The sequence below is a fragment of the Bubalus kerabau genome, chromosome 8 (assembly GCF_029407905.1).
Source record: "Bubalus kerabau isolate K-KA32 ecotype Philippines breed swamp buffalo chromosome 8, PCC_UOA_SB_1v2, whole genome shotgun sequence".
Classification (NCBI taxonomy): domain Eukaryota; kingdom Metazoa; phylum Chordata; class Mammalia; order Artiodactyla; family Bovidae; genus Bubalus; species Bubalus kerabau.
Window position 1 is genome coordinate 19,044,051 of NC_073631.1, and position 27,911 is coordinate 19,071,961.

Here is a 27,911-nt window from a genome sequence, read left to right on the forward strand (position 1 = left end):
TGCCAGTCCCAGGACTGGGAGATGGTTTAAACCAAAGCAGAGCATTAACCACCATGGCCAGTCTGGAGGACACGTTGATCCCAAAGACAGAAGCAACTCTGCCATACTGGCAAAATCAAATAGTGCTAATAAGTAGCCCCAAGCCACTGCTAGGGGCTTAGCCCACAGGGCTAGGTGGCCTCACATGGTAGCCTCGGGTCGGGGTGGGAGACTCAGCCCTGGCCCATGCCCAGTGTCAACAGTGGCCACAACATGACCACCCTGTATGCCCACTGGCAACTCCGGGCTCCCATGGCTGCCAATTCTGAGCAGGTGACGTCTTCTTGGGCATCAACCTCTGACAACAATAAGTGCTGGTTCTAAGCTGGAGCATTTCTAATCCTCAAGCTGACGGATGCTTTTCTGCCTCCCTCAGAACTCAAAATCAACCTGACGTTTCTCAAATCACATCTTGAAGGCAAATGAGTCTGTAACGTGCACCAAAGCCTAAGCCAGCCAGGCAAAGGAGAAAATAGAAACATCCTGGCTCCCTCCCCTAAATGTGAATATTCTTTCTATATTGGTGGGGGCAGGGGAGAGGGGAGGGGAACATGTCCAAGGGATGGGAAGTTCCCAAGAACCAGGTGCTCTCTGGTGTCCCTGAGGGTTCAGAGCAGCCTCACGACACAGGATGAAAATTAAGGAGAAGCAAGACTGGCGCATGAAGAGGTGAGGCGCCTTCGACTTCCCGATGAGACAGCCCAGCCTGAGGCAGACCCTGGAGGAAGCCCCGGGGCAGGGCCGGCACAGGGGCCACTTAAAAGAGAATTAGGCAGCAGCTGCTTCTCCTTAGACTGGAGAGGTGGTCGAAGGGGCTTTGTGTGAGCCTGGATCAAAACACGCCTATCAAGAGGGATCAAGAGCCTGGCCAAATGGACTGCAGACAGAAAAGGGAATGAGTTTTTTTTGTTTGTTTTTTTTTTTTTTAGCAAAAATGTAGAAATCCAGGGAGAAAACTGCCTCCTTTTTTTAAATTGTAGCAACGGCTGTCCGATGACCATAATCCTCCTCTCCCCTTCACCCACAGATCAAACTTTAAAAATGCAACCTGTTAGTATTTACAGTGATCCATTCAACAGAAAAGAACCGCTGCACCCCTTGGGATCCTGGACAACCGAGCTCCCTGGGCCTCTAGCCTGGATGAGGTGGTCAGGCCCTCCCGCTTTAACTCCTTACAGCTGCAAACAAATGGGACCCAGTACAAAACCAGGAGGCCGTAATCAACATCCCACACAGGGCAGCTTCACTCGGCAGTCATTAGTTCCTGTGCTTACAAGGTGACTCCAGAGGGCCGATTACCGGGGAGAGGAGACGGTTTAGGGAGGTAAGAGACTTCGTCTTGTGGGGTGGCAACACCCGGTGGTAGACTCAGGCACAGGTCTTCTGAGATGGGAGGCCAGGGCGAGAGAGGAGCAGCAGTTCCTCAAAGGAAAACTGAGGGCTACGCTTTGAGCCGTCCCAGTGGGAGAGCTGGGGTCTAGCATCGTGAAGGCTGCTGAGGGCAAGGAGACGGGGCGTCCCGGGTTCAGTGAACAGCAAACGCACAGCCCTAGAGAGGAGAGTGGTCCGAGGGGTCCAGCGAGCCTTCCTGCGTATGTGTGTGTGCAGGGGGGAGGGTTGGGGTAGCGAGGTGGGGCCCCTGGGGCAGTATATTCATCTCAAAGACCACAAATGCCAGGCTGAGGAATCTACTAAAATGAGATTCTAACAAAAGTGATGGCCGTCCATGCTGGTCTGGCCCAGAGGCGAGCAGCGCGGGACCCACAGTGCGCATGCGCGGAGGGCTGGACTCCGTCTGCCCGCAGCGCGGCTTCCAGGCTGTTCCCCTGAGGCTGCTGCTGGGGCCGCGCACCCCGGGGCGGGGAGTCCCAGCGTTTCTGTGCCCTTGGAGAAGCGGGCCGGGACTCAGGACGCCTCCCAGCCTAGCTGAGCTCTCAGAACTGCGGTGGGGCTGGTCCCGGACTCCACCCCCCACGTGGGCCACGTATCCGGCAGGCTGGCTTCTGTGCACCTGTGTGGACTCGCAGCGCATCACCTGGGACGTGGGAGGGAAGGCGAGACGCTAGCCCTGGAGTCTCTGACTGGAATGGGCCTGTTTGAGTCGCTTTTGGGTTGTTGTTCGGTCGTGTCCAACTCTTTGCAACCCCATGAACTGCAGCAGCCAGGCTTCCCTGTTTTTCACTGTCTCCCAGAACGTCTGCTCAAACTCATGTCCATTGAGTTCGTGATGCTACCCAACCATCTCTTCTTCTGCCACCCTCTTCTCCTTTTGCCCTCAGTCTTTCCCAGCATCAGGGTCTTTTCCAGTGAGTCAACTCTTCGCATCAGGTGGCCAAAGCACTGGAACTTCAGCTTCAGTCCTTCAAATATTCAGGGTTTTGTGCCCATGTGCAAAACTGCAGTTCTCCCCTGTAAGCCAAGGGTCCACCCTGCTGCCTCCACTGCAGTATCTGGGGGAGGTCTGGGTCATATTGGCAGTTTCATGCAGGTGGGACCTGTCTCTTTCCTCTCTCTCCAGCCCCTCCACCCCACAGCAGCCCCTGCCAAGTCCCTCCTTCCCCCCAACAGACTCATTAACTTTGTGTGTCAAATATCTTTTCCATTTAATTAAAAAAAAAAAAAGTTAATGTCACATGGGGCTCCAGAAATACATGCTTTTGAATTCCAGCCAAGGAGAGGGCTGGAGAGCTGAGATCTGCAGACATGGCTGGCTTCCACAGACAAGTTTGTGCAGCGCTGACCAGCTCAGTCCCTCTGCCCATGAGAGAACCCGCGGCCCAGGAGGCAAGGTCAGGGCAGTCTTTGGCCGGAGCTTCACCTGTAGCTCGCTGGAAGGTGGCTGGGCAGGAAGAGGGAGTCTCCCTGCAGCCCCCCTTTAAGAGGGACATGGGCCAGGGGTACAAAAGGAGGCATTTAAGCCTCCTAAGACTCCCGCTGTCTCTGAGACTGGAGGACACCTTCTTTCAACCTAACACAAAGCAGATTTATGATGTGAACTTGGACCTTGTAGCAACCCGGTGACACAGCAGCACTCAGCAGAGGGAGTTGTCAGCTGAGGGGCCTGGACACAGCTCCTAGACCATCCGGCACTATCAGGTCCGCGTAGAGGACACACGAACACCCTTTACACCAAATGAGAGTAAATAATTCTAATATAAACAGGGCCTTTGACCCTTTCATTTTATTAAAATGGCACGTAAATATTAAAACAGCATACTGATCACTTCCTACATCCACGAGCCCCCCGGTGTGTTGATCTGGAGACACTTGTGGGCTCCCTCCCAGACGGAGGCAGCAGACTCATGCATTGAGCAATTCATGTTCTTTATCGGTTTTCCCAACAGCATCAGGATTTGATAGTGGGTCGAGATCAGCAAAAAGGCTGAACCAGGCAGTCAGGTCCGAGGAGGCCTTGGCAGGCTCTGGGGAGAGAAGAGGACACATTAGCACAGCCTCCTTGCTAACTCCCATCTCTGCCAGGCTTCAGGGCCAGGAGCATCTTCAAGAGGGAAGACGCTCAGTCGGACAAACCCTGCTGCTTTTGGTCTTTAAGCCTTGTTAGGATATTCCATGCCCCACTGTTGGCTGGTTGGCTGAGTAACATTTCTATACCATGGTCTTTATAAATCTGCACAGTGAGCTCTTGTGTTAATCCCCAATCGGCACCCCTACCCAGCAGATGGCCACAAGCCCACAGAACTGCCTAAAACCCCAGACCCTGTGCTTCAGCACCACCGGGAAATAGCAATCATTTCAGAAACCAGACTGAATGACTCAGGAAGTAAGGTGCCTTCCAGTGTCCCCTGGAGGAATCTTCAAATCTGCTGGGTCAAGAGAAATAGGGTGATTACTCTTTTCAGACTTCTTTAACCCTCTCCCATCAGAGGAAGGGGGCCTTAGACACGCCTCCCCTTCCCCACTGGGCTCTAAACTGCCCCCAAGCCCCTCACCCTCCATGCTCCATAGAGTCCTGCCTTTAAGTGCTGTTTTACTGAACCACCTGCCCTAACTTCTTGAATGCCACGATGACAGACCCCAATTATTTTCCAGATGAGGAAGGCATTTTCAAAAGAGTGCCTGATGCAAGAGATTTACAAAGAAGTTGGGGGCTCTTCTCTATATAAATCGTTCCACATGAGAATCTAAGTTCATTGACTTGGATGACCTATGCTTTTTTTCTTTCTCCAACAGGTGGAACCATCAAAAACATGAATAAAATGTCTGACAGGTTATCCTTCTAACCAAAAGCAGCTAGGAATGTGCTTGCCATCTGGTTAAGAAGAATCTCAAAAAATACTGGTAGGAGGAGTTGCTAAAAGTGCTTCTATGAATAGTGTGATGGTGAGTACTGATGGGATTATGCCAACATACACAGGGCCTTTGATCTTTTCACTAAAATGGCACTTAAACATAAAGACAGTGTACTGATCCCTTTATAGTTCTGATTTTTCCTCCCTTTATCGTTTTTTTCCAGTCTCTTGTAAATATTTACTTTATAATGAGACAACAATGCATCTATTACAGAGATAAGCTATTGCAAACAAGAGTAGTTAGTAATATGCAAGCTGTTACTACGTAACATTAATTTCACAGCATGCAGTTAGCCCCTAAAACTCTTAGTTTATTTTGATATGATAAACTGAGACTTTACAGAGAGCTCAATATAGCTTGGTGGGGGTGAGGGAGACTTTTTTTAATTTTTTTTAAGGGGCTATAACTTGTCTTTCTTTAGTCCTGTAGGAGGTCACACAAAGAAACTGTATGGAGCAAGACTGATTTTGGAGGATTAGTCTGTTCTTGATAGAGTATCAAGATATCTTAGTGATAGGCCAGTGAAATACACTCCACCCTCCTCTCCCCTCCCCGGGGGGCTTTCCGATGGTGGGTGTGGGCCAGCTGTGAGTAGCCAGGTGATTATACTTGCGGGGAGGGAAATCCTCACATTCCCCAGACCTCCCCTGTGGGAGGGAAAACCAGGGGCAACTATTTGCGCAACACCCAAAAGAACATCAAGGGAAACGCTCTCTGACGATAATAAAACTGACACTTCCTTTAATGTCCTGTGGTCAACACAGGGAACGTGATGACCAAAGGAAGAGAGAGAGATGCAAAGACAGATGAGATCTTCCTCAGGCAGATGTTCTGTCTCAAAAGAGAGTAGATTTCACAAGCTTGAAAGGCCCTTTTTTGACAACTAAGGCACCTGGCTCTTTGCAAAAAGCATTAATCAAATGCTTTGTCTGGTGGAAGCAATGGTATTTTCAGCTAAGGATCCCAATCTCAGAGGCCATTTTCTCCCTTACTGTTGTCATCCAGTCTTGGGGAACACCCGGTCACATACAGACAGATGTCTGAGTCCTCCTCATTAGATCTGATAGAGCCAATTATGAATGAGGACGTTAAGCCAGGAAAAAGTTAAAATGTTAGTTCCTAGGGTCATGCACGGCTCTCAGCCCTTGTAGCCCCACCTCTGAATCCCAGGTGCTCCAGTGGAAATTAGTAAAGAGATAAAGCAAAGAGTGTTAGGTCGATGGAAAGGAAGGTGACCGTCACTTAAGGGGGAGAGAATGATATTACCTTTCACTGCAGGGTAGTTGACATTTGGACTGCTTGCCTTGGGTACTGGCCATGGAGGAGAAGAAGGACTGACACTGCTCTCTGACCAGCCTAATGTTCAAAACCAGAGGTCGTTAGATCTTAGGGAAGAGCAGCCACACTGTCTCGTCAGTTCCATGTGAGGCACACACACGGCTCTCAACTAGGATGGCCTCCAAAGAGAGAGGAGGCTGGTGTGCCAGGACCCTTCTTCCTTGTGCCTCATATCTGGAATACGTTTCAGGGGAGAGTGGATATGTATAATCTTGCCCACTTCAAAAGGGCTTCCCTGGTGACTCAGATGGTAAAGAATCTGCCTGCAATGCAGGAGACTGGGGCTCGGTCCCTGGGTCGGGAAGATCCCCTGGAGAATGAAATGGAAACCCACTCCAGTATTCTGGCCTGGAGAATTCCATAGATAGGGGAGCCTCGTGGGCTACAGTCCATGGGATGGCAAAGAGTTGGACATGACTGAGTGACTAACGAACACCAACTTGAAAGTATGGAAAATTAGGGGGACGACTGCAAATGAGAAATTGCTAAGGTCAAAGCATTCCTGCTTTCAATTTTATACCCATTTTTCTTACCAAGTGACATCATTTCATGGTCACACCAAAGATTATCAACAGTGTTCCTAGGAAATCAAGCGCCTTGTTTGTCTGTTACAAACGGGCACCGTTCGTGCCCATGTCACAAAAAGTGAGCACCGTTAAATGCAGTGACAGAATTAGTGAACGACTGGTCTTCTCTATTTCCGATATGATCCAGTTCATTTATTTTCCATACAGCTAATTTAAATTGTGAAGTTTAGTTAATACAGATAATTGGCAGCCCAGTCCAAATATAAGAGGCAAGAATGTCCACCTTAACTTGACGCCATATCCTTATGATAGCATTGATCTTGTATAACGCAATGTTCTGAAGGCCCCTTGGGCTCTTCCTGTTGCTAATGATTAAGAGGTGTTCAGCAGTCCTGTTTTGTGGGGTGGGGAGCAAGCCTAGTTTCCCCCAGCATTTACTGCCTGTGGTGGATGTCTCAGGATAACTCATTTAATTTAGAACTTTACCATATACTTCTTTGCACATCTGCTTTAATTCTTCATGTGTAAGTCCTGTCTTCTCCAAGAGACAAGAAACTGTTTCTTCAATGTGCTCCATAATATCTAATGTGGTACAGGTAGGTGTGTGTGGACTGAGTCCATTGGTGATGCTCACTGTGAAACACAGACCATATCCTTTCCCTGGGATGCTCTGCTCACAGTGTCTTCTACAGAAAAAGTTTTGTCTCTGATAAGGATGCTATGTTTGGATGGCAGAGTTCAGCTGTCACCAAGTTGGTGGCAGTGAAACCAACTTCGGGGGCAAGAAACTCACTCGGCATATGCTACAGAAATGAGAAGATGCAATACTATTTGCTTACCCTATACTTAAGATTTGTAATAAGGTACCCACTTTAGAATCATAGCATATCGATTAGCCTGGCGTGCTGCAGTCCATGGGGTTGCCAAGAGTCAGACATGACTGAGTGACTTAACTGAACTGATATTGATTAGCTGCTACTTTTGTCTCATCTCCTAGAGTTCTGAGCCCCTTGAAGGCGGGGACCACGTATTATTCATCTTTACGTTCTTTAGGGCACTATCTGGGCACATGACGAGTGTTGAAATTAAGATAACCACCAAAGGACTCTTAAATCATGAGAACTACACTTAGGAAACATTATTTTGAGAGATGGGAAAGCAGTGCTTGCCACTGGAGATGCCATAATACTCAGTGGTTGAATTATTTATTTTTAGGCAAGCAGCGTACAAACAGAGACTGTGTACGTGTGTGCTCAGTCATGTCTGACTCTCTGTGACTTCATGGGCTGGAGCTCATGAAGGCTCCTTTGTCCATGGGATTTCCCAGGCAAGAATTCTGGAGTGGGTTGCCATTTCATTCTCCAGGGGATCTTCCTGACCCAGGGATCAAACCCAAGTCTCCTGCAGCTCTGGCATTGGCAGGTGGATTCTTTACCACTGAGCACATTGAAAACCCTATAAAGACTAACCAAGGACAAGTGAAACAGGCTGCCTGTGACCTATTTATTGGGTTTAAAATATTGAAAAATTACAGAGAGTTTAAAAAGTATTGCTATTCATTGGGATGGTACTTGAACATGTTATTCACATATTTCACAAACAAAAAAAGGCACCAGATTTTAAGGGAACTTTTTCGGAAGATGGAAATGTTCTCCCACTAGACTGTGGTGATGGCTACATAATATAAATTTACCAGAAGTCCTTGAACTGTTCCCTACAATGGATGACTATCATGGTATGTAAATTATAGTTCAATAAAGCCGTTCTTAAAAAATGACCAGTATTTGGTGTAATCCAGGAGTAACATAACCTCCCTGGTTCCTAGAAAATTGGCCCATCGGCATTTTCCTTCCAAACCCTAATCACATAAATAGTGGTAAATGTGGAAAGTTAAAATCGCAGTCTCGCTGAGTGCCAAATAACGCTGAAAGAGGTAGCATCTAACTGGGTCAATTTCATCTTTCCCTACAATCCTCTCCTGGACACTGAGGGTCAGGATCCACCTGTGCTCGGCAGAAACCTCACACAACCTTTTCTCAATGCTAGCAGCCTGGCCCCTGTCTCTTAGGGCAGGGCTTCTCAAAGTGTGATGCCTGCCCCAGCAGCTGGGACATCACCTACTGAATGAGAATCCCCAGGGTGGAGTCCAAGGAACCGCAAACCCTCAGCAACCCTCATGTGAGTGTAGTGTGGGAGGCACTGCCATAGATGGTTCCCAAGGAGCTGCCGTGGCCACCATCTCTGGCAGGATCAGGTTCATTCTTGTTGAAGCCAGAGCTGGGGCAAGGAGCAAAGTCCTCCTCGGAAACAGAGAGCATCCACCTCCCAGCTCCCACAGCTTTAAGCTCCTTGACCCCATTGGGCTATCTGAGTTCAGGGAGGTCCACACTTCCAGACAGAATCCAAATGGATGCAGAGAAAAGGCACGTTGAGAGGTGTGGAAGGCCACCCCTCCCCCGTCTCTAAATGCTGATACAGTGGGAACACGAGATAATTCTTCCCATTTCAAAAACATGCACAACATTTGGCTCCAGAGAATGCTGGAAAAGAGGCAGGTTCAATCATTGTCTTTTCTCAGAGTGTAAGATAGAACACATTCCTCAAGGAAGCAGAAATAAATGCACACGTCAAAACACAGACCCCCTCGCTGTATGTGATGGGCATATTCCCGAATGGTTATAAACAAACAGAATGTCTGTATATCAAGTCATATTTTTAGAGTCCCAGAAATACAAGTCATATTTTAAAGCCTATCATTTAAAGGATTGTAACGGCAGGCTCCTTTATAAAGACTGTGCCAAGTCACTTCAGTTGTGTCTGACTCTTTGTGACCCCAAGGACTAGCTCGCCAGACTCCTCTGTCCATGGGGATTCTCCAGGCAAGAATACTGAAGTGGGTTGCCATTTCCTTTTCCAAAAATCTTTGCGACCCCATGGACTATACAGTTCATGGAATTCTCATGAAGTCGGTAGCCTATCCCTTCTCCAGGGGATCTTTCCAACCCAGGGATCGAACCCAGGTCTCCTGCATTGCAGGTGGATTCTTTACCAGCTGAGCCACAAGGGAAGCCTTGTCTTTATAAAGACAATGTCTTCTAATTGGATCCCTTTGTAAGTGTGGAGTTCTGAATATTGCTCACCTAAACACTCAGGAACCGTAAGAGCGACATGGATAATCTACAGACTTGGGGGCTTCTCTGCTGCAAAGGACATGGAGGAGGATACGCATAAACACACTGCCCCTTTGGGGACGAAGATGATAGATGATGGGGAAAGTAGACCTCAGAGTTTCCCAAAGACACGGTGTATCACTGTTCTTTTGTCCCACAATGTGAAGCAGAAACAGCCAGTTGGCCAAATCACAATTTCTCTTCAGAACACCTATTAAGCATAAATCTAACAATCCAACCATTCGCACATGAGGGGAGGAAATATTATGGTTGTGACCCCAGCTATATATGTATATATTGTCATTGTTGTTTAGTTGCTAAGTCGTGTCTGACTCTTTTGCAACCCTGTGAACCGTTGCCCGCCAGGCTCGCTCTCCTTTGGATTTTCCCGGCAAGAGTACTGCAGTGGGTTCCCATTTCCTTCTCCAGGGGATCTTTCCCAACCCAGGGACTGAACCTATGTCTCCTGCATTGGTAGGTGAATTCTTTACCACTGAGCCACCAGGGAAACCCATATATATGTTTTAAGCAAATACTAAGCTGAGCTGCAGTTTCACTCTCACTCATATTGCTTTGGGAATTCTTTAGGGGAGGGGTACAACTGGGGTAATTATGGATGGAATGCCAAGCCAGACTTCAAATGTCTTGGCTTCTGTCAGGAAAAAATGCTATTTACAGAGAACTCAGTGTTGCTAATATTCCTAAAATTGCCATCAACTGCTCTTCAGTTGGTGTTTGTTGGCTGAGGCGTTTTTAACAGGAAGGTGTGTCTGGAAGGAGGTCTTCCCCATCTCAGAGAAACTGTGTCAGGAGACGGGGTGGTGCAGCGTGGGGGCAGATGAGACTGAGAGCTCTGGGGGCAAGCTGACGAGCCTAGTTCTCGGTCCCTTTGATATGTCAACTGCGCTACCCGTCTGCAGGAAACATATATAAAATTTTATTGGAGCAATCCTGCCCCCTTCACTGACATAAGGGAAAATATAAATCGGCCAGAAATAATACTGGCTAGCTAGAGCAGCAAGTGAGGCCAAAGTAACACCACCCAGCGTAGCAGTTTACCATGAGTGTAATTTCACTGACTGGGAGAGCAGAAGCCCAGGCTGGGTTGATGAGCAGAGCCCTGGGCGCTCTGGGACAGGGCTGGCCATGAAGGGGAATGTGGAAAGACCATGGCCATTGTGGCCAGGCACCAGCCTGCCATCCACACCTTCTCTGAGCCCCAGTTTCCATACTGGCAAAGGGTGGATAAAAATTCCTACCTCATTAGGTTGTTGTATGGATAAAATGGGAGCTCGTGGGTGAAACCAGGGCATACAGAGGCTGAAGAGCAGGCGCTCAGTACATCCAATGATTCTGGGTTTCTGCTATCACTCAGCACACATGAGAACCAACCCCTGAGATTGTCTTCAGACCTTTTTCTCTTCAATTAGTGATGCAGTGTCAGCTGGATCCCTTCCTCCCTTCTTGTCTGCCATCCATCCATTCATCCATCAGCCCATCCACCCAGATGTCTTTTTGGAACATCGATTCCAGGCACTGAGCTATGTTTGGGAAATATGATAGTGAGCAACACAAACATGGGCCCTGCCTGTGACAACGTGAAGCAAGACAGAAAATTCAGCCCATTTTACAATGAGGTGAAATGAGAGGAATGATTAAGTACTGGGTATAAAGGGAATGGAGAGCAGAAATAGCCAGCACTGACTGCTGAGGGAGCCCCTGGATGATATGCTGAACATGAGCGCCTGAAGGGTGGGGAGTTAGCCAGGCAGAACATCACGTGTGAAGTGGGTGGAATGCTCTGGGGGGAGGGGAGAGTCGGGTTCCCTGGAGTCCAGCTTAGACATGACACGTGGTCCCCACAGAGCAGTGTCATTAAGTCACGCTCAGAGAAGGCACGGTAGGTATGGGCAGATGGCATTGGGGTCAGGCCCTGAAGGAGCTCGGAAGCCAAGCTGAGGAGTTGAGTGTAGCTTGTGTTTATTTATGCCAAGCTGAGGCTTTCCAGGTGGCTCAATGGTCAAGAATTCACCTGCCAACGCAGGAGACGCAGGTTCATCTCTGGTTGGGGAAGATCCCCTGGAGGAGGAAATGGCAACCCACTCCAGTATTCTTGCCTGAGAAATCCCATGGACAGAGGGGCCTGGCGAGCCACAGTCCATCAGGAAGCAGAAGAGTCTGATATGACTCAGCGACTGAACAGCAGCAGAAGAGTTTAAACATTATGTGGATGGTGGATAAAACCACAGCAACTCGGCAAGTCATGAGAAGGTCCCCTTTGGGGACCCTTCATGTGTAAATGTGTAAGCCTTCAAGGCTTCCCTGGTGGCTCAGAGGGCAAAACGTCTGCCTACAATGCGCGAGGCCTGGGTTTGATCCCTGGGTCGGGAAGATCCCCTGGAGAAGGAAATGGCATCCCACTCCAGTATTCTTGCCTGGAAAATTCCATAGACTGAGAAGCCTGGTGGGCTACAGTCTATGGGGTCGCAAAGAGTCAGACATGACTAAGCGGCTTCACTTCACCTCACTTCATGTGTAAATGAGGGTGGAGGAGATGGTCACCAAGGTTCCTTCTATGGACTAATAGAGGCACTTAATTTCTGCAAGAATTTAGCCAAGACCTGGGGATGAGCCCTAACAGGTTTAGAAAGTGCTGCTTCTTTGATGGAACAAATAAAAATGCCAGTGGCTCATACTCTCTGTTCAAATTATCTTTAAATGCAGCCCACAGCCTTTTTTTTCACGTTATTCCATTTGAGGCCCGGAAACATCAGTTACCCAGAGCCAGGCTAAGCCAGAGACAGCAAGAGGTGAGCTCTGGTCAAGGAAAGGTGAATCTGAGATAAGGCTAAGCTTGACATGACATTGGCTTTAAGTAGAAACCCACCCAGATAGCAACAGCACCTCAGGATTAGCTGAAACAGAAGAACATCCAGAAGGAACAAAGGGCTGTATGTTTGTGAGATTCTGCAACAAGATGCCTAACTGTGGTTGGCAGGATCCTAAATTAAAAGATGTCCTGGTGGATTTATTTTGAGCAGATGGTTATCTTTTCAGTATCGGTGTCTGTTTCTAAATTAAATCTTGATGCTGGTGGGAATGGAGAAGAATGTCTAAGGAGGCCTGGCCGGGTCTCTGCCTCAGGCCGCGCCTCTGGGTGGCCCCATCCTCCTCACTGGAAGAGGTCTCTTCCAGTGACCTGGAAGAGACCTCAGGAAGGTGCAATTTCTCATCGCTGGGTGACACAGAAAACCCTGGCCCCTATCATGCTGGCAACTTCAGAAACTCTTAGAAAGCCTTACTAAAATTGACTCCTTCACATTTTTCAGCACAACTTGATCCTAAATGTAAGTTCCTTTGTTTTGCTCTTCTAGAGCTTGAAGTAGGTGGGGAAGGAAGATATAATTGTTCTCTTACGAAATCCACTGCTCCTCTTTTCTTTCTGCTTCCCCAAGGCAAAGGGAGGCCGAAGAGGAGAGGGAGGCAGAGGAGAACGGAGAGGTAAGAAGGGGAGAGACTGAGGAGGTGAAGGTGGATAAGGCAGGGGGCAGTGCAGAGGGGGCAGAGAGGGGAAAGATCCCGAGGTGTCTGTGCCTGCCTCCAGACAGCTGCCCACCTCTGCCCTGCGGACCCTCGGACCCCGAGGATGCAGCTCCACCTGGTCCTCACAGAAAGCCACAACGGTGGTGGCCAGACTGAGCAGGTCAGCGCTCGATTCAGCGAGGGGCGACGGCAGGCACCCGCAAAGGCTGTGGAGATAATCTCAAATTCACATATTTGCTCTGAAACATCAGGCTTCTCCACTGGCTCAGTGGGTCAAGAATCTGCCTTCAATGCAGGAGACACAGGAGACAGGGGTTCGATCCCTGGATCAGGAAGCTCCCCTGGAGAAGGGCATGGCAACCCACTCCAGTATTCTTGCCTGGAGAATTCCATGGACAAAAGAGCCTGGTGGAGTACAGTCCATGGGGTCACAAAAGAGTCGGACAAGACTGAACAACCGAAGAAAACAACAAAATTCTGGAACATCATCCACATTTTGTGGTTGACACAACCCTTCCTTCCCACACCCACATCTCTCTTCCATGACCGTGTGGTTGCCTTGGTCCCTATATGCACCCGGGATGCCTAGGACCGCGGTTACAGTCATTACAACTCCAGCTCCTCTGGAAGCGCCCAAGGCAAGGCCGAGGGAGCCCGTCGGGGAATCACGTTTGCCATCAGAGATGTGGTACTTGGTGGCAACAGCACAGGTTTGCGAAAAGCATGAGCTCTGGAGTCTAGTGGCCCAGGCCCACAATCCGGCCTGCCTCCTACCAGAGCTCTAATCTGGGGCAAATTACTTACTCCCTGTTTCTGTTTCCCAGGCTGCACGTTGGAGATGACACCAGTGCTTGCCTGCCTGTCTGGGAAGGGTGTGGTGAGGATGAAATAACACACCTGAAGCACGTGGGGCAGAGCTCGACCCACCGCACGTGCCACATGCAGAGCTCGTTCTTGTCATTTTACCGTGATAAAGGAAATCAGTTTTAGACCTCGGTGTTTCTGAAGTGGGGGCTAACCCACGGATAAGAAGACAACATCTGTGGAGAAGTAGAAAGCTCCTTCAGATGACTTGAGTCTCTCCTGAGAATTATTTAGTGAGTCTAATACCTAATATTTGGGCTTCCCTGGTGGCTCAGTGGTAAAGAATCCGCCTGCCAATGCAGGAGACGTGGGTCTGATGTCTGGTTCAGGAACATCTTCTGAAGAAGGAAATGGCAACCCACAATATGTTTGCCTGGAGAATCCCATGGACAGAGGAACCTGGTGGGCTACAGTCCATAGGGTCGCAAAGAGTCAGACACAACTGAGCGACTAAGCACACACACACACACACACACACACACACACATGCAAAGAAAACAGGATAACTCAGAGGTTACAGAATAACTTCCTTAACATTGATCCTGACAGAACCTCAGCAGAGGAAATGAAACTTTTGGTAGCCAGAATGGGTCTTGTAAATGGTAAACCAGATCTTGTCCATCCTTGGTCCAAGATGCTATGATGGCTCCTAAGTTCTTCTAACAACTACAAGGCCTATGTGGCCCAGCTCATCTCCTTTCCGAGCACTGCTCCTTCTCACTCCAACCCCAGTGCTCCTCCTGCAGACCCTCAACTGTATCAGGCACACCCTCCCTTTGGGCACAGGGGTTTCCCTGCCTAGATCTCCACATGGCTAATTCTCTGGCCTCCTGCGAGTCTCTGCTCAGACCTCATCTTCTCAGTAAGAGTCCCATTTAGTTCTCTCCCTGACCTACTCTGCCATTCCCCCAACAATAGCTCTGGCTCTGCTTTTCCTTTTCTCCATATCATTGGTAACTTTCTAACCTACAATGTGATTTGCTTTTTCATTATGTTTTGTTGCTGTTGCTCAGTCGCTCATCAGGTCCGACTCTTTGCAACGTTATGGACTGCAGCACGCCAGGCTTCCCTGTCCTTCACTATTTCCAGGAGTTTGCTCAAACTCATATCCATTGAGTCAATGATGCCATCCAACCATCTCATCCTCTGTCATCCCCTTCTCCTTCTGTCCTCAATCTTTCCCAGCATCAGAGTCTTTTCTAATGAGGTGGCTCTTCACATCAGGTGACCGAAGTATTGGAGATTCAGCGTCAGTCCTCCTAATGAATATTCAGAGTTGATTTCCTTCAGGATTGACTGGTTTGATCTCCTGGCTGTTCAAGGGACTTTAAAGAGTCTTCTCCAGCACCATAATTATCTCCTCTCCATTAGAATGTGAGTTCCCGGAAGGCAGAAGCCTTGCCTGTTTTGTTCTCAGGTGATTCCCCAGTGCCTGGCACCCAGAGGACTCAATACATATTTGCTGGACAAATAAGAATCTTGCTTCAGTGCTACTAGGGTGGCAACCTCCAGTGAAATTGTTTGCCTGAGACATAAATGGCTTCCCTTTTAAGTACCTCTTTCTCTTTCCGTAGTGCCAGCTTGCATCTCTCGTGCTGTGACCCACTCCCTCCTCAGCCCCAAGTGTGGCGTGGGCCTTTCTCCTGGCCGTGGGGCAAGGCTGAAGTGCCAAGCCCATGGCTGCTGCTTCTGTCTCAGCTCTTGGGCAGAGTTCCGGGGACAGTGCTCTGGGCCTGAGCTGAGGTCTTGCTCCACCCACTCAGGAAGAGGATGTGAAGCTGAGTTCTCACTGTCAGCCCAAGGTGCCCATGAGACAGTGATGCTCAGCCACCCCAGCTAAGGAGGCCACCAGTGATCCTGGTGGCAGCAGGCGCCCAGGTGTCTCCAAAGCTGGGGGCTCTGGGGGGGCGGCATTCACCCTGCAGCACGGCTGGAGGGTCTCCAGCAGCCCTGAGCTTTGAGCCGTGGATCCCGCTCCAGCCCTGCCTCTCCCGACTCTCCCACGCCTTGTTAGCTAGCGCCTCCACCACAGGTGGGTGGGGGTGAAACCTGGTCTCTGGCAACCTTGTTCATCTGGGGTTCCGGCAAAAGAGGTGGTGAAACTCGGGTGAGACTCAGGGCAGAGAAGTAGTTTTGGATTGCAGTTATCCCTCTCATCTCTAACCTCATTACTGAGAATAAATGAGACGGCTACAAAATAGGACTCAAAAAGGAAGATGAAAGGAAACACGTATTTCATAAAAAAGAGGAAAGATTTTCTTTTGGTCTTGCCCACCAACTTTTGCCACGTCCATGATCTCATCTCCAAAGACCTGAGTGTTTTTTTTTTTTTATAATAGCCCATAATTACTTAATCATTCCAGCTCTGCTGTTTGTTCTCATCTCTAAGTGCCAGATAAACATGCTGTATTAAGGAGATAACCTAAATTCATGGAAAAATCAAAACAATTTGAGAACTTCTGAACAGCAATTCTTGCCTTATAATTAAAACATGGAAAGAGCAAAAAAGCCTTCAGATACTAAAATGGTTTCCTTCTCAAGGTCTGTTTGTTTAGAAACTCCAACTTAAAAATTTAACTTTCAACCTGAGTGTTAGTTTCTGCACTCAAAATCAATCTGCTCCACACATCAATAATTCTGAACTAGCATGTGAGCTGCTGGTGAGCTTTGGGGTACCTTGAATCCTTACCAAGGTGTCTCATCACTTTTGATCAGTGTGAAAACTCTGTTTCTGTTGGGCCATGTGTTTCAGGCAGAACAGGAATGGCTGAGCTGAGGGCATACTCAGGAAAGGGGTGGGCCATGGTGGGAGAGGGAAGAAGCACCCAGAAAGCCCCATGTCTATGGGAACGTTGTCTCACGAGTATATGGGAGAACTCAGCTAGGGCACTGGCCAGGCAGGAATGGCCACGTGAATAGGCCACAACTGTGAAGGCGCTCTGAATCCCTCAAGGGTGCCATGAAAAAGCCTAAAATCAAAGTAAGACAGGAAGACTGAGGACCACCCCTCTAGCCTTTGATTAATAGGAAGTGTTACCATGGAGAGAAAATTATGCAAAGAAGAGGATTTTAAACCCTAATATGCATCTTAAGGCTAGAATGTGATTCTGAAGCTTCAGCTAAAGTCAATGGACATAAAAATACAAAAACAAAACAAAAAATAAAAGACACTGGATATAAGATAAAAGTTAGAAAACACAAAAAAGAAGATAAAGAAAAATAGGTCATTCTCCCAAATCATCCCCCCCTCCCTCTCCCACAGAGTCCAAAAGACTGTTGTATACATCTGTGTCTCTTTTGCTGTCTCACATACAGGGTTGTCATTACCATCTTTCTAAATTCCATATATATGCGTTAGTATACTGTATTGGTGTTTTTCTTTCTGGCTTACTTCACTCTGTATAATAGGCTCCAGTTTCATCCACCTCATTAGAAGTGATTCAAATGTGTTCTTTTTAATGACCGAGTAGTACTCCATTGTGTATATGTACCACAGCTTTCTTATCCATTCATCTGCTGATGGACATCTAGGATGGGGAACACATGTACACCCGTGGTGGATGCATGTTGATGTATGGCAAAACCAATACAATATTGTAAAGTAAAAAAAAAATAAATAAAAAAAGAAAAACAGGTCTTTGGATTAACAAACAAACACTATATCACCACCCCCACCACCCCCACCCCCATTACAAGCCCTGTGGTCCGTACCTTCCAGCGAGGCCTGTAAGTCTTTTATGTTTTGATCTAGAAGCTGTGAAGGAAGGAATCCTGAGCCTGCCTGGGGCCTGGGGTCCGGCTCTCCTGGGGCCGCAGTGGGCATTGGCTCCTTCAGCCGACCGTCTCCAAACACGGCAGCCCACTCTTTGCTGAACTCGCCCTCTTCCAGGGAGGAAGCGTTGAAGATTTCACTCAACAGCAGCAGGTCATCTTTGTCAGCACCTTCAGGTTCTGGGGTCCCTGCCATTGGGCCCAGGCAAGCTGATTGAAGTAACAGAGCACAAAACACATCACTCCCACAGGCTTGGGTTCTAGGGAACAGATGTTGTAGGTGCTGGGCTGAGACAGACCAGCTAGATTTTTTTTTTTAAAGTTAATCAAAATATAAATTAACCCTATTACAGCCCTTGAGAAATTTCCCACTGAAAGCAAGCACGATCCTGTGTGGCCTTCCTGTTGAGACAACGCCCTCTCCCCCTATGACCCCCAAGCCTCTTGCTTGTAAAAAAGTTTAAGCTTCCAAGGCCTTCCCAGAGCACCAAAGAGCAAATTTAACCAGAGAAGTTAAAAAACACAAAAATGAAACAGAAACAAAGAATAATGAAACAAGACCCTGGGTTGGCCAAAAAGTTTGTTTGGGTTTTTCCATACTGTCTTACAGAAAAACCCGAACAACTTTTTAGTCAACCCAATCATAATAGCTTAGTCATAAAACAAAGTCAAGGACATTCAGTTTATCCTCAAGGGCTATATAGATAATATCCTGAGCCATATCCTTGAGTTGTTTTGCAGATACTAAAACTCCCACCCAGTGGAGGAAGTTAACTATGTGCTGACCACCAGCACTTAGGCTGGAACCAGATGATGACTGAGATTCCTGAAACATCACCCTGTTACCTCACCATCAGCCAATCAGACAATTGTACACGAGCTGATCAGGCACCCTGCAACCCACACCTGTTCCCTAAAAGGGATCATGGAGTTTGGGCCTTTTGAGCATGAGCTGCCTATCCTCCTTGCTTCGCCCTCCAATAAATGCTGTACTTTCCTTCACCACATCCAGTGTCAGTAAATTGGCTTTACTGCAAGTGGAGCAAGAAGATCCTTGTTTAGTTCTCCCGCATTTCCTTTCCTTCAAAGCAAGTCCAATTTCTGAGCATCAGTAGAATTGCATTGAAATAGATGCATGGATATGTGCTCAGTCACGTCCAACTCTTTGTGACCCCCTGGGCTGTAGCCCACTAGGCTCCTCTGTCCATGGAATTTCCGAGGCAAGAATCCTGGAGTGGGTTGCCATTTCCTCCTCCAGGGAATCTTCCTAGCCCAGGGATCGAACCCACATCTTCTGTGTCTCCTGCATTGCAGGTGGACTCTTTACCAGCTGAGCCATCAGGGAAGCTCAAATAGTTTCCATAAAAACTCTATAGAGTTTTGGTGTCTCCTTAAGATAAAAACAAACTTACTATCAATACATTTCTGGGATATGAAACAAAGCCAGGCCTGAAGGCATGTTGGAGATCTTAGTTCTGGTTTCTGTAGCTTCCTGAATCTTCCCACAGAAGCCCTGCATCCACAGCTGAAGCCTGCCCTGCCATCTGGCCTGAGGAGGGGAGCCGCATCACAGCCCAGACCGACCAGCAGACAGGATGATCAGAGGCACCCTGCAACCCACACCTGTTCCCTAAAAGGGATCATGGAGTTTGGGCTTTTTGAGCATGAACTGCCTATCCTCCTTGCTTGGCCCTCCAATAAACGCTGTACTTTCCTTTACCACATCCAGTGTCAGTAAACTGGTTTTAGTGTAAGTGGGGCAAGCGGGGGGAGCAGAGGTGTCAGGAAGTCTAACAGTGACCAAGAAAGATGTCCTCTTCCCGTCTCCTTTGTGGCACCGCAACTGCATAAAGCAAAGGAAAGGTGAATCTGGTTTGCCTGAAGGCAGCAGTGAAAATGACAGGAAAACAGGGCAAAGCAGTAAAGGATGAGTTTCACAGGCCAAAGACGCAGCCCGGAAGGGTTGGCTGGACCAGAGGGGTGGACACTGGACCACCCTTTCCTTGCTGTGCGACTCGCTTGAGATCCTTACCCCCTCTGGGCCTCTGTTTTTTCATCTGTAAAATTATAATGTTAATAATGTCCACTTTGGAATATCCTCAGGAAGATCACAAGGAATATATCTTAAACCTCACTCCTGGTCCAGAAGAAAGACTTTAAAGAAGAGACTGATTCTTACCATATGAACACTGACAAAATACTAAATCGTGAGCACAGGTAAAGTGGAGGCATTAATGATCATGAATCTTATAACTTTTCATTGAGTTTTCTACATAGTTTAAAAACTAAGAACTGATAGGTTTATTAACTCTGGCCATGTTGTCATATCTAACTGCCACTTGGAAACTATAAACATTTCTGTTGTTAAGTCATGAAGAGAAGGAACAATCATGATTTATATTTTCTCTGAGCTAGATTTTAATGCTGATACTTTCACAGTGAGATTAAGAGGTTTTCCTCAAATATATGAGATACTTCTTTAAAGTCTTCACTTGTGAATTAAATAAAGCTCTTATCTCTGTTGGTTTTATTGGATCTATTTGCAACCACACTTTGTAGAAAGATTGGGGAGATCTGGAGTGTGCTGAGCAGACTGTCTATACATGGCGGGTGGGGGAGGAGGAATACAGGCACTTTCATATCAGTGTGGTTTAAAAATAGTGGCGAAGGATCACCATATTTGGACAGCTGTCTAATTTCAGCATTCTCCTGTTTGTGTTATCACAGAGGTTTGCACCAAGATCTAGCCTGTGGGTGTGGTGGTGAGAAGAGGAGGAAGATGGCATTTTATTATGCCAACTTCCGAGATGGTTCTGTGGCGACGGGGGCGCTCAGGAACCACCCAGGCCTGCTCAAGGTGGGAAGGGCCCGGCAGGAGAGGCGAGGGCCTCACCGCTGGGAGCGGAGGAAGGAGCCTTGGCTGTGACAGGGCGTGTCCGCCAACACTCATCTGGGCGTCCCTTCCCACTTCTCTCTTCAGTCTCTCTCAGCATCACCCTTGTTACACACATTCACTTCGCAAAGCTCAGTACTTCCTACTTTCAGTTGGACCTAATTGCCCAAACCTTTTCTCATGGTTTCCTTTCTGGCCTGACTGAAACCAGATGATTGCTGAACCAAATCCCCTTTATTGGAACCAATTCAAGGTGATGTCTAGACCCTAGAGGGAGAGAGGACTTTAAGGGAGCACTCAGAATTGTGCGTATTCCTCCCAAAGTCACTTTACAGCCTCCCTTGCTTTCATCTAGATGTCAATCCAGGGAAGATCGTGACCAGCATGAGCAACAACAAATAATACACTTGGAGAGCCTTTCGAAAATAACTACAGCCTGTGACCTAAAGGGGAAGGAAATCCAAAGAAGAGGGATATATATATATGTACATATATATATATATATTACACATACACATAGTTGTTCACTTTGCTATACAGAAGAAACTAACACAACAGTGTAAAGCAACTATTCTCCAATTAAAAAAAAAAAAACCCAACCACAGCCTGGAAAAGCTCTACCTTTGTGTTTACTGTTTATGCTGTGTGAGATGGTATCTAGAGTAGCCCTCTGTGGTTTTGCTAACTTAGCATCCCTTTCCTCCCCCTCTTTACTTTCTCTCTGGGGAGACCCCTGCTCCTCCTCATCCTGGTGAGACACCACGTAAGATGCCTCACCGCTTCATCCCAGGTGGACCCGTGACCTAGGCTCAGCAGAGTTCTTTGTTGCTCAGGCCATGGTGACTGGCTCAGGGGTGGGCACAAGCCAGGGGCTTCCCTGAGTTTGGAAGATGGAAGCTGGGAGGAAGACGGGCTCTCTTCTTTGGGATTCTAAGTTCTAGGGATGCAGAGTTGAGGCTCTCAGTGATGATGGAACCAAACAGGGATGGAAACTTTGGGAGTTAGAAAGAGAATCCTGACAACACTCTTTAAGCCCCTGGATCCAGCTTTTCTTTTCTTAAAAACTTTTTATTTTGTATCGGGGTATAGCCGATTAACAATGTGATAGTTTCAGGTGAACAGTGAAGGGATCAGCCATACATATACATGTATCCATTCTCCCCCAAACTTCCCTCCCAATCCAGGCAGATCCAGCCTTTCTTGAAGTCAATCCACCCCTGTGTATCCTCAGCTACATGGACCAATATCCATATGTTCTTCTATTTTCTTTTCATATTAAAGCTAAACTGTTCCAAGAAGAATTTGTTACTTCCAACTAAATGATTCCTGACTAATAATCTATCCTATCCAATGCAAATTTAGTGACTAAATGAAAAAAGGACCCATGGGGAGGATGTTATTGTCCAGAACTGGTTTTGAATAGAGCTCTTCAATTGAAAGGGGGTTTCCCTGGTGGCTCAGCTGATAAAGAACCCGGCTGCCAATGCCAGAGACATAAGAGACCAGGGTTCAGTCTCTGGGTCGGGAAGATCCCCTGGAAAAGGGCATGGCCACCCACTCCAACATTCTTGCCTGGGAAATCCCACGGACAGAGGGGCCTGGAGGGTCCATGGGGTCATAAAGAGCCAGACATGACTGAGTATGCACATACACGCACACACACACAAAACCACTGAATGTGGCCTGTTACTTAGTGTCCTGGTTATTTAGCAGTTACAGCAGGCTATACTGTGGCTGTTTTCTCTTTTAAGAAAATTTGTTAGCTGAAAGCAATGAAACTGACACTGACTTGAACCAGAAAGCAGGGAAACCTCCCAATTATTGCCCTGATAATTAAGATGCTTGAAATGACTATACATCACTTGTAAGAAAAACATAATTACCAATAGAAAAGTTCAGGTTTAGGTCTGTAACCAGACAAGTCAAGACTTGAAAAATAACACTAGTCAGTCGGCTCTTAAGAATCATGCTATCATTTTCTTTGGAAATAATTCAACTCAACTGTGAGAAAATGAGAACACAGCTAGACACGAGAAGAAGCCGGTGAGGGCTACAGCTGGAGTCAGAGCTTCCACCCCTGCAGGCGAGCAAGTACCAATCCTGGCTTTCTGAGCCCCATCCTGTCTTTGTCTTTTTTTTTTTTTAAATGATTTTATTTATTTATTTTTGGCTTGGTCTTCATTGCTGTGCGGGCTTTTCTCTAGCTGTGGCGAGCAGGGGCTAATCTCTAGTTGCAATGCACAGGCTTCTCACTGCAGTAGCTTTTCTTGTGGCGTACAGACTCTAGGCACGTGGGCTCAGAACTTGCGCCTCCCGGGCTCTACAGCGCAGGCTCAGCAGTTGCGGTGTACAGGCTGAGCTGCTCTGCGGCATGTGGGATCCTCCTGGACCAGGAATCGAACCTGTGTCTGCTGCACTGGCAGGTGGATTCTTTACCACTGAGCCACAAAGGCTATCTGCCTTTGTCTTAAAGAATGAACAAAGGTGGTGGAGATCGCAGGTGCCAAATCCACAGATACGCCTCCAAGCCCCCTTCATGCCCTTGCTAGCTCCTCAAGTCTCCATGTTTACCTTCCCAGCAGTAAACAGGTACGACTACAAACATAAAGGCCAACACGTGTGACATATCCCAATTCTCACTGCTTGGCCTCCAACTCTATGACTCCTCATGCACCCCTCTTCCTTTGCGACATCTGTCCCCGCTGTACTCTCCCCGTGTTGGGAAGCCTGCTCCACCCCAGCATTATTCCAACTCTAGCATCTGTACTCATTCATCCTCCAAGGCTTCTCCCTGGCCTCAAGTCTGTGCACACTCCAACAGTGTCAATCTTCACTTGATACTGCAGTCTCCCCCAACACCTCCCTGGTGGCTCAGACGGTAAAGAATCTGCCTGCAATGCAGAAGACCTGGGTTCAATCCCTGGATCAGGAAGATCCCCTGGAGAAGGAAATGGCAACCACTGTAGTATTCTTGCCTGGAGAAGTCTATGGACAGAGGAGCCTGGCAAGCTATAGTCCGTGGGATTACAAAGAGTCGGATGTGACTGAGCAGACTAACACTTCCACTTTCACTTTTTTACCCACCGCCTCCTGTCAAGTCACTGTTCAAGTTTCTTCTTCCTTCTACAGCCACCCGCGTGACTTTGTTAGCACCCTTTCTGGGTCTATCTGTAATCAAGTTCCTGGCCCTGCTCTACACTGAGGTGGCCCTCTTGAAGGTTAGCAGTGAGACCCTCGTGGCAAGTTCCAAGCCCCTATTCTGAGGCTGCTTTGGTCTCTTCAGCACTCTGCACTACTGCCCGCTCTGGAAATGCTGTCGTCTCCTGGGGTCCCCGGGAAGTGGCTCTCTTGGATGTCTTCCTGTCTTCTTGACTATACTTTCCCTGCCGCCTCGTCCTACTCTGGTTGCCCTTGAGACTTCCTCCTAAGCAATCACCTCTCTCTTCCCTACATTCTCTGCATAGAAGATCTTATGTGTTCTCCTGGTTCTAGTGTCACTTGGGAACAGTCTCAAGCCCCTGTCTCCAATTCCAAATGCTTTTCTGAAACTCTGATGACAGATTCCAGCCTGGGGGCCTTTAGGGGCTGGCCCACTGCTGAGCCTGGTGGGGTTCCATAAAAGACACTCTCCCTTTGTATGTGTGTATGTGCATGCTCAGTTGCTGCAGTCACGTCTGACTCTTTGAGACCCTGTGGACCATAGTCTGCCAGGCTCCTCTGTCCATGGGATTCTCCAGGCAAGAATACTGGAGTGGGTTGCCATGCCCTCCTCCAGGGGATCTGCCTGACCCAGGTATCAAATCTGGGTCTCTTGTGTCTCCTGCATTAACAGGCAGGTTCTTTACCACTAGTGCCACCTGGGAAGCCCCTCTGGCTGTATACTTTTGCTTAATTCAGCTGTGAGGTTATTACTCCCTTCCTCAAATAACATCCATGGCCCCCTCTGATTGCTGAGTGAAGTGATGCTCCTTATCGTGGGCTCAGGACCTCTGCAGTCAAGCTCTAAGGTAGCCCTTTCCACAGCTCACCAACATTGCCTTCAGGGAAGCCTGTGGTTCAGCAACACTCTTCTGTCTGCCGTTCTTCACACATACTCCCCCATCTTCCCATCTAGGAACCTGCTGTTTTCCCAGTGAAATGCCCAAAGGGAAGAGTCATACTCTGAAAGGATCTTATAAATCATCTCCTCAAACTCATTTTATATATGAGGAAAGAGAGACCCAGGCTAGATGACCTCAAGGTCATATAATTTATTAGTTATGGATTATCTGGCTGGGGACCCCTGGCTCACAGGTCAAGATGTTTTCTCAGTGCTGCACACTTCAGAGCCTATTAAGGATCCCATATATAAGGAAATATTTAAATTTTCATAAAGTCTGTAGGGTTTCTAAGGTCATATAGCTCCACCGGCTGCTAGGCAAAATTCTTGGCTGCAGGCATCATGACAGAATGGCCAAGATGACAGACCCTCTCGTCATCTTTGCCTTGCTCTGCCCAAGGCTTCAAAAATCAAACCCCATGTCTCTGCAAAAACATTCCTTAGGAACACTGATTCTGACCCAGTGAGTTTTCAACGAGTGAAAACTGACATTCAGAGGCAGCGCTAGTGTTCAGACTGTGGGTGACAGAAAACTAAGGTGGGAAAAGGGTGACTGCCCACTCAGGTGACATTTCTGAAATCATACCGAGTTTCATGACCTCAGCAGAAATTAGGAGCACAGAAGATGGAAACATGAGTACACAGACCCAAAATGAGAGCACAGGAAAGCAAACAGATAAATGTCACGGCAGTTCCCTTCATCTGCGTGTGAAACAGGAAGGCGCTCGGGTTTGCTCCTGGCTCCCCGCTCTCAGCGTTATGACTAATTGTAAAGGCCTCACGCTTGAAACACACATGAAAAACCCCAAACACCAACACTATCCTCACATCACCCAGAAGACAGCACGGGACGAAGATGGGTAGGAAACCACCTTAGAAAACTAACAAGAAAAATAGTCTTCATTATAAAAGGCTCTGGGAAGAAACTGTACTTGCTTAGAATTCAAGAATACTTCTAAAATCTCCCTTCTGGTGAAAAAAGACATGGATAATAATAGCTAGCAGATGGAGGAAAATCCACTGCACCCACTCTCTGGGACACACACACCCACAAACACACACATGTCAAACAAAAAATAAAACAAAAAAAAATCCCTCCTCCACGAGTGAAAAAAAAAACCCCAACAATGCTAGACCTTGAGTAGACACTCAGAAATACTTTTTCATGATCCCCAAGCCTGGTCCTCCATTGTAAAGTTAGAATTTAACAAGTAAGCAATCTTACTAGAAAACTTGATGCCTGGAGCATGGGTAAATCTACACAGAACACTCCAGACTATGAGGTGATCAAATAAGAACAGCACTTGGTTTAAAAAGTGCACCATTAGCTCATGAAAGGAAGCAATCCAGCAGTTCTCCATAGGATACTGAGGAAGACAGGGAGAAGGGAAAGTTTATGAGAAAAGACATAGCTGTGAGGAAGCAGTCAGATCCCTAGACAGCTACACATACATGGGTAAGTATAGGAGGGGCTTCCCAGGAAGCTCAGCTGGTAAACAATTTGCCTGCCAATGCCGGAGACACAAGAGACTCTGATTCAATTCCTGGGTCAGGAAGATCCCCTGAAGGAGATGGCAACCCACTCTAGTAGTCTTGCTGGAACATCAGAGGAGCCTGGTGGGCGACAGCACATGGCGTCACAAAGAGTCAGACACGACTGGCGCGCGCATGCACACACACACACACGCACAGAGGAGACCCTTCTGAATGACTGGGAAAGACCTGGGGCAGGGACAGAAACACGTGTTACTGATTCAGGCTACAGCTCCTTATCCAGACCTACTGAGTGAGGCTCTCAGTCATTCTGAAGTTTGGCCAGAATTCAGAATCGCAAGGATCAGGTATGGAAACCGAGGAAGCAGCCGAAGACAAACATTTTAACTGTAATATGAACAATCAAAAAATTCTAAAATTCATTCAGCCAGTCCCATCTGAGAGAGGGATCTTTTGGATGAAACCAAGTTAGGAGACTTAGGTGAGCTGAGTGGATGGAACTCTCTTCTGCTTTATGCCATCACTTTCTGTTCAGTTATCTGAGAGTTATTTTTCTTGGCCCAACTTTAAGGAACACAAGATTTCTACCTGTTCAGTTCAGTTCAGTCGTTCAGTCATATCCGGCTCTTTGCGACCCCATGAATCGCAGAATGCCAGGCCTCCCTGTCCATCACCAACTCCCGGAGTTCACTCAGACTCACATCCGTTGAATTGGTGAGGCCATCCAGCCATCTCATCCTCTGTCGTCCCCTTCTCCTCCTGCCCCCAATCCCTCCCAGCATCAGAGTCTTTTCCAATGAGTCAACTCTTAGCATGAGGTGGCCAGAGTACTGGAGTTTCAGCTTCAGCATCATTCCTTCCAAAGAACACCCAGGACTGATCTCCTTCAAAATGGACTGGTTGGATCTCCTTGCAGTCCAAGGGACTCTCAAGAGTCTTCTCCAACACCACAGTTCAAAAGCATCAATTCTTCGGCTCTCAGCTTTCTTCACAGTCCAACTCTCACATCCATACATGACTACTGGAAAAACCATAGCCTTAACTAGACAGACCTCTGTTGGCAAAGTAATGTCTCTGCTTTTCAATATGCTATCTAGTCGTAACTTTCCTTCCAAGGGGTAAGCGTCTTTTAATTTCATGGCTGCAATCACCATCTGCAGTGATTTTGGAGCCCAGAAAAATAAAGTCTGACACTGTTTCCACTGTTTCCCCATCTATTTCCCATGAAGTGATGGGACCAGATGTCATGATCTTCGTTTTCTGCATGTTGAGCTTTAAGCCAACTTTTTTACTCTCCTCTTTCACTTTCATCAAGAGGCTTTTGAGTTCCTCTTCACTTTCTGCCATAAGGGTGGTGTCATCTGCATATCTGAGGTTATTGATATGTCTCCTGGTAATCTTGATTCCAGCTTGTGCTTCTTCCAGCCCAGCGTTTCTCATGATGTACTCTGCATAGAAGTTAAATAAGCAGGGTGACAATATACAGCCTTGACATACTTCTTTTCCTATTTGGAACCAGTCTGTTGTTCCATGTCCAGTTCTAAATGTTGCTTCCTGACCTGCATATAGGTTTCTCAAGAGGCAGGTCAGGTGGTCTGGTATTCCCATCTCTTTCAGAATTTTCCACAGTTTATTGTGATCCACATAGTCAAAGGCTTTGGCATAGTCAATAAAGCAGAAATAGATGTTTTTCTAGAACCCTCTTGCTTTTTTCGGTGATCCAGCGGATGTTGGCAATTTGATCTCTGGTTCCTTTGTCTTTTCTAAAACCAGCTTGAACATCTGGAAGTTCTACCTGTTATAACCCATGAATTCAGGCTAAGGATCGTCACATGTGGTCACAAGGTGATTTCAGAGCCACT

At 47.5% G+C, this 27,911-nt stretch overlaps 1 protein-coding gene and 1 long non-coding RNA gene across 11 annotated transcripts in view; one reads left to right on the forward strand and one right to left on the reverse strand.

The window, feature by feature from the left end:
* Positions 1 to 610: 610 nt before the first annotated feature.
* Positions 611 to 13,890, forward strand: LOC129658944 (uncharacterized). The gene is made up of 3 exons (XR_008717603.1): positions 611 to 1,363; positions 4,231 to 4,380; positions 13,753 to 13,890. It is a non-coding gene; the product is annotated as an uncharacterized LOC129658944 (long non-coding RNA).
* Positions 3,187 to 27,911, reverse strand: part of ICA1 (islet cell autoantigen 1) — a 164,440-nt gene continuing 139,715 nt past the window's right edge. For 7 of the 10 annotated variants that reach the window (XM_055589838.1, XM_055589833.1, XM_055589836.1 and 4 more), the window contains 3 exons: positions 17,504 to 17,773; positions 5,617 to 5,706; positions 3,187 to 3,461 (listed from right to left, as the gene is read on the reverse strand). In XM_055589838.1, coding sequence (XP_055445813.1) covers positions 3,340 to 3,461; positions 5,617 to 5,706; positions 17,504 to 17,773 — 482 coding nt within the window. In that variant the 3' untranslated portion in view covers positions 3,187 to 3,339. The remainder of the gene's footprint in view (positions 3,462 to 5,616; positions 5,707 to 17,503; positions 17,774 to 27,911) is intronic. The other 3 variants (XM_055589842.1, XM_055589839.1, XM_055589835.1) reach the window with 1 other exon arrangement.